We start from the raw sequence: 6,054 nt of genomic DNA, 5'->3' as shown, positions 1-6,054 counted from the left end.
GGCCAGGGATGGGCTACGTGTGGGGCAAAGAACGGTGATGACACCACTCATTCCACGTTCCTCAACCCCGTTTTGTGACCATGGGTGAGTGATGCCTGTTAGTTTTGCCTCCTGCCTGGCGTCGCTGGAAACTCCTCAATGCTGGCAAACGACCATAACAGTTAATTGGCTCCAGCCTGCCTGGCTGAAACAAGCCTGGGAAATCACAGGGACCTGTTGGCACTCCAACCCTGCCAGCTGCTCTACGGCTCGTTAGACACGAGCTGACTTCCACCAAAGCTTTCAGAGGGCAGCAGCAGTGGCTAAAGTCTAAATGACTTTATAAAATAAGCCTGTACGTTGTTGAGGTTGCATCCCATCCTGCCCCTTGGGATAGCGCAGGACTGAGCCAAGAGACTGAACAGCAAAAATCAGCTTGCAGTCAGCCCGGCTGCCCATCAGGGATGTTCCTGGAGGGTTCAGTGCAGCCCCCAGTCTCACCTTGCCCCCGACGGACACGAGACAACCTCAGCCAGCGAGGCAGAGTGATGGATCACTCATCGCTTGAACCCTTTGGATTATTCCCACCCCGCATCTCCCCTTCCTGCAGCAGTTTGGGGGCTCTTACCCGGCCGCAGGTTCAGCTGTATTTTCTGGGGGCTCATCTGGGTGGTGCTGGAGCTCCCTGACCCCTTGTCGCTGAGGGGTCGGTTCTCCAGGATGGTTACGCTGCTCGTGGGGAACTCGATGTAGTCGTGCCCACAGCCGTTTTGCAGGAGGTTGGCGAGCAGGTCACAGCGAGGGGACGATTGCGCCAAGACCTGCAGGAGAAGGACACAGTCAGGAGCCAGGTCCCTCTGGGGACCCTCCCGGGATGAGGAGGAGAGAGGGTCCCCATTTCCCCAGAGAGCCTCTGCTTTATCACACCTAACGCAAGACCAGGGTAAGAGGCTTTTTGGGGCACGTGGTCCCTGCTCAAGGGAGGTGGCAGACAGAGGGGATCTGGGATCAGCAAGTCCTGCTGGGGTTCAGAGCAGGTTTTGGTCTGCTGTGCTCCGCAGTGGAGCTCAAGAACCCCTGCCAAGGAGGAGCCATGGATAACATATCCCTCCCAAACCCCCTCCTGCCTCCTAGCAGCTGGAGCCTCAGGTCTGGGTTTTGGCAAAGCTAAAAGGAAACTCGTCTACGGTTACAAGAGGGTGAGGTGAGGTGTGAACATGGCAGACTGGGGGTGAGGGGCAGATTCTGGGACTTTTTTTTTTAAATCTATTTAATTATTTTCTAAACTTTGGCAAAAGACGAACCACCTTTCCCCCCCATTTTCTCAACATGTCCGCTTAGAAAACTCGCTGCGAGCGAGGAACAGCCCTGCTGCGGGTGAGCCCGTTGCATGGAGTGGTTCTTGGTTCCTGTCTGAGGCTTATCTCCAGCTCCGCAGCTTCCTGACGGATGGAGCCGGCCGGGGGAAAGAGAACCAAAAAAGGAGTGAAAGAGCAAAAAGGCAACAGGGCTGTGGGAGAAGCCATCAAGCATCCATCAGGGGCAGGAAGCACAAAGTGTGCTGTCACGGTGGGGCTCCAGCCCCATCCCTCCTTTCCTAGAAAGCTGCCGGCTCCTCATCCTTATCACAGCGCGTTCAGAAGGGCTCCTGTCGCTTCGGTTTCTCATGAAGACAAATAGGGGAAGAATTTCTTTCCCAGCCCAACGCTGCCAGGATCTGCCGCTGCGTGTTCCCGGCCAGGCAGCAGCCACCCTCCCCTCCAAAGGGTTTCTCCATCTCCCTCCCACAGCCCAGATCTTTCTACATTCAAAGTCCTACAGCAGATGACCAGCACAGCCTCTCCCCAACGTGAAAGGGAGGTGGCACAAGTCCTGGTGGGGCTGGTCCAGCTCTCTCCCTGCTCCGGGGAAGCTGGATCCCAACGCTGCAGCCTCCCAGCACTGCAGAGCTTCCCCATCGGAGATATCATCTCCCCTACGCTCAGACTGGCTGAACCCAGGAACAAATTTGTGTGTTTTACGCAAACAAGTAGAAAAACGCAAACGGTGTCAGGAGGCGCTGGCTGGCCCACAGCCCTCTGGAAACGGTGGCCAAAAGATAGCCAGAAAATACATCAGCAGGCGTGTTCCTCCCCCGCGGCCTCCCGCTCCCACCCTCACCGCCCGGACAGCATGCTGTCGGTGAAAAGGACGAGTCATCCCTCTAAATTAGCTCCCTTGCACCCACCCACCCCGCAGGGGCGCCCCACTGCAGGAAGAGGTGCCTGGTTTACTCCAAATCTCATCAATCAACACAAACATTCCTGTTCCAGGCAGGGAAATCGCTGGAAAAATATGTGGGTGAAAAGCAGGCTGGGCAGACAGGATTTTTAGCTGTGGTGCTGGGCTCTTGGATGATACCTGGAGATCCTGGTGAGCTCCCAGGACCTCAGAGGCCATATAGCACCTTATGGGATTAGCAGCATCATTCCTGTTTTTTTTCCCATGGAGAAGCTATTTAACCCCAGGGCTGCATCCTTCCCCTTTCCCTTGAGCCCGAAATATTATGACCGACTCGGGACTCATAGGAGCCTCCCCAGCAACAAAACTACTGCAAAATGCGAAGGAAACAATTATTGTGCCATTGAAGGGGTATTTGGCTATGAGGTCGTCGCAGCCCCCAGCCCCTAGTCTATTTTTTTACCCTGGTCTCTGCAGCCTTGCTGACTCAGCAACTTGCACCCAGCCCCAGGTAGGAGGCAGCCCAGGTTTGCTGGTGCCAAACAGGATCCACAGGGACTTCATTGACTGACACACACCCTCCGAACCCCGTTTCCCCATCAGCACAGCTCTGACAGCATGGGCTGCCCATTGCAGAGATGCTGCGGGAGGGTGTGCGTGTTCCCACCCCTCTATCACAACCCCCTCTCTGAGATGCTCCCCAGCTCCACCTCCCCTTCGGGCACTTCTGACCCGCTGCAGGGAAGGAGGTTTCAGCTCAGCATCTGCTCAGACTCCCCCCCAGGATGGAAAAAGCGATGATTTTCTCCCCTGATCACTGCCTCCAAACACTGTCAGTGAGGGCAGGTCAGGCAGAGCTCCATCCCTGAGCTCCCTCGCTGCGGAGGCTGTGGGAAGTCAAGCATCCCCAGGGCATCTCTGTTTTCATCTTGCAGGCAACCACATACAGCATCAGCATCTCCGCAGGAGAGCTCCTGGGAGGACCCAAAACGCAGATGCCTCCGCCGATTAAGCTAAAACCTTCCAGCAGCTTCTCTAAAAAAATAAAATCAAACCCTGGTCCAGCCTTGCCTCCACCTTTCCTCTAAGGGAACTGGAGTGGGTGATGTTTTGGGTGGGTGAGAGCCGAGGAGATCTGTCACGATAATCTCCAAAGTGATTTTTGAGAGGCACGTCTCAGTGTTAAGGCTTGGCTGACTCTTTCCAAAAAGAAAAGCAAGCAAATAGGCACAACTATTTGTTGGTAAGGGTGGTCAAGGTTTCTGCAAAATAAATAAAACTCAGTTCTCCTCTGTGTCAGTGCTCGGTGGGGTCAGTGAGCACAAGAAACCACAATGAAATCCTTCTCCTGTCCAAAGCCGGGATGGAGCAGGAGTAACTGACTCCTCAGGAGGGCAGCGCGGGTGGCAAAGGGCTGCAGCGGGAGCAGGAGGAGCACAAATAAGGGCACTGTCCCTTTAAAAAGAAAAAAGGGGGGGGGGGGCACACAGTATCAGAGACCTCCCCTACCCCAGGAAAATTAAACAAACCCACAGAAAAAAAAAACCCTCATTTGCTAAATTAAGCCAATGTGGTCCAGATGTCGGCGGCAGAGTTGCTGAGCGGAGCTTGCACAGCCCGGCTCTCCGGGGGCTGGTTGCTGGCAGCGGGACGGCTCCCTCGCTGCTTGTCACGTCTGTCCATGAGCACAGCCCTGAAGCAGCACTGGAAATATTTCCTTTTTTGGAAACCTTTGACTGATCTGGAGGATAAAAAAAAACAACCAAAAAACCCCACCCCATCACAGCCCCCACTGCAGCGTCAAGACACCAGCCCGGCCCAGGGTCAGCGGCTGGGAAGGAGCGTGGCCCCTTATCACATTCAGGCACTCCTTGCGGGAGATAATACAGGGCACAGGCTTCTTTATTCACCCCAAACACCGAGATCCCAGCGGTATCTGACGGGTACAGCAAACGGAGGCATCCCAGCTACGCGTCAACCCCAAAGCGCGGGGCCACGCGGGCACGATCCCACAGCGTTTTCCAGCTTGAGATCACTTTTTCCCCCAGGTCTTTTCCCAGTGCCGGTGGGCACCGCGGGCACAACCGGAGGAAGCAGGGATGGAGACGCAGAAAGCAAGAAAAACCTTTCCAGAGGTGAAACCGCTCCTGGGCTGCGAAGCCCTGAGAGGGGTTTCAAAGCCCTGAAAGAGGTTTCGTCACCTCTCCCCATCCCAGCCTCACCTCCCCTTGTCTCTGCCCTGGGGCTGCTCTCCCATCCCTTTGGGAAACTCCCTCCTCTTACCGCCTGGGCTAACCCCCAGGGCAGCATTTTTGGAAGGGAGCGTGGCAGATCTTCCAGGCTCTCACCCACCCAAACAGGGTGATTTTAAAGCCACAGCTCAGCCCTCGCATTCTCTTTCGCTCACTAACCAAAACCAGGCACCCTGTCTTCCTTTCTCCCTCTTCCTAATGAAAAAATGGGTTTTAAACCCAAATCCTAACTTCTAATCAGTGTTTTTCCTTCCTCCCACCAGGTGCCCTTCCCTTTCCAGCCTTTCCAGACGTTAAACTCCTTTAGCCTGAGCTTTACAATGGGGTTTCAAGCAGCAAACCAAAAGTGGGCCAAGTTTTCAAATGTACATTTTTTGAGGGGAAAAACTGAATTCCCTGTGAAAACATCAGCATTTCCCAGCCAGCTCGATGTAACTCCCACCGACGCACCCAGATAAGGGGCAGATTTTCAGAGCAAGGCGGGAGCAGGCAGCCCGAGCCCCAGAACGCGCATCTCCAGCTGTGGTCAGAGCCGGATACCACCGAGGAATGAGTTTAGACACGGTGGGAACAGCTGGAGATGAAGCTTGTGGCTGTAACACAGGGACCAGCACCTGTCCCACAGCCCAGAGGCTCGTCCCTTCCTACACCTCCCCTGTCCCGCTCAGGGACGCGCTTCAGCCCTGCTCGGCCTCCCCCCGGCTCTTACCGTCTGGGAGCACCATGCGCAGAGGGGGCTGACGGCCAGGCACTGCTTGCAGGAGTTCACCCCGCGGGTGGTGCAGATGTTACCCCCTGAAACAGCAAAACGGAGAACAGTCACAACCCCGCAGAGCCCAAAATCTACATGTGCGCTGAGGTCTCGGGTGCTCAGCCGGCAGCTCCAGGAGCGGACACAGCCCCCATCCCACCAGAGCTCTCCTCTAACATCTTTCGCAGCCCCAAAACCCAGGTGCTTCCTCTCTGCCCCTTTTATAACCACCTCCCTGACTGGTACCAGCTGGGCTTCATCCTGCCCAGGGCTGAGCATCGCTTCCCACCCACCAGCTCCTTAAGGGGTCCCCCCATGCCTGGAACCTTGCACACATACTAGAGCAAAGCCCCCAGTACCAGTGGGGACACACATCATCTCCCCTTGCCCCTCCCAGCAGATGTTTCGGGGCAGCAGGGAGAGGGATGGGGTGAATTCCCAGGGGTGCAGCATGGTACCCACAGCCCCGCCAGTGGCCGGGGAACTGCCGCCTCTTCCCACCGCCCCCGGTGCAGGGTGGTTGGTGCCTTCTTGTGCAGATGCTAAACTCAGCCACTGCTCTTGGCTCGGGTTCAAACCCCGGGAAGGGAGGGGAGGGAAAGGGCATGAGTCCAGAAACATGCTGGTGGCTGTTGGCACCGATGCCCCGGGCAAAGGTTGGGCTCCATTGGTGGAAGTGGCAGTGGGGATGTGGGAGATGCAAGATTGCACCAGTCGTGACGGTCAGATGCCAGTGGGTCCATGTCGGGGATTTAAGGGCCCCCAAATGCCCACAGGGGCCCTGGGGCAGCGTCAGAGCTTGCCGGGGCAGGAGGAGCTCCTCCGGCAGAGGCAGGACCGTGCGGCTCTGCG

At 56.3% G+C, this 6,054-nt stretch overlaps 1 protein-coding gene across 1 annotated transcript in view; it reads right to left on the bottom strand.

The window, feature by feature from the left end:
* The window catches only part of ITGB3 (integrin, beta 3 (platelet glycoprotein IIIa, antigen CD61)), a 23,545-nt gene that overhangs the window by 9,983 nt on the left and 7,508 nt on the right, over nucleotides 1-6,054 (bottom strand). The window contains exons 2-3 of the mRNA XM_009883824.1: nucleotides 5,161-5,246; nucleotides 608-800 (exon numbers count right to left, since the gene is read on the bottom strand). Coding sequence (XP_009882126.1) covers nucleotides 608-800; nucleotides 5,161-5,246 — 279 coding nt within the window. The remainder of the gene's footprint in view (nucleotides 1-607; nucleotides 801-5,160; nucleotides 5,247-6,054) is intronic.

The sequence above is a fragment of the Charadrius vociferus genome, unplaced genomic scaffold (assembly GCF_000708025.1).
Source record: "Charadrius vociferus isolate BGI_N301 unplaced genomic scaffold, ASM70802v2 scaffold484, whole genome shotgun sequence".
NCBI classification, from domain to species: Eukaryota; Metazoa; Chordata; class Aves; order Charadriiformes; family Charadriidae; genus Charadrius; species Charadrius vociferus.
Note: the sequence above shows the minus strand (reverse complement) of the source record. Positions and strands in the feature narration are given on the sequence as shown.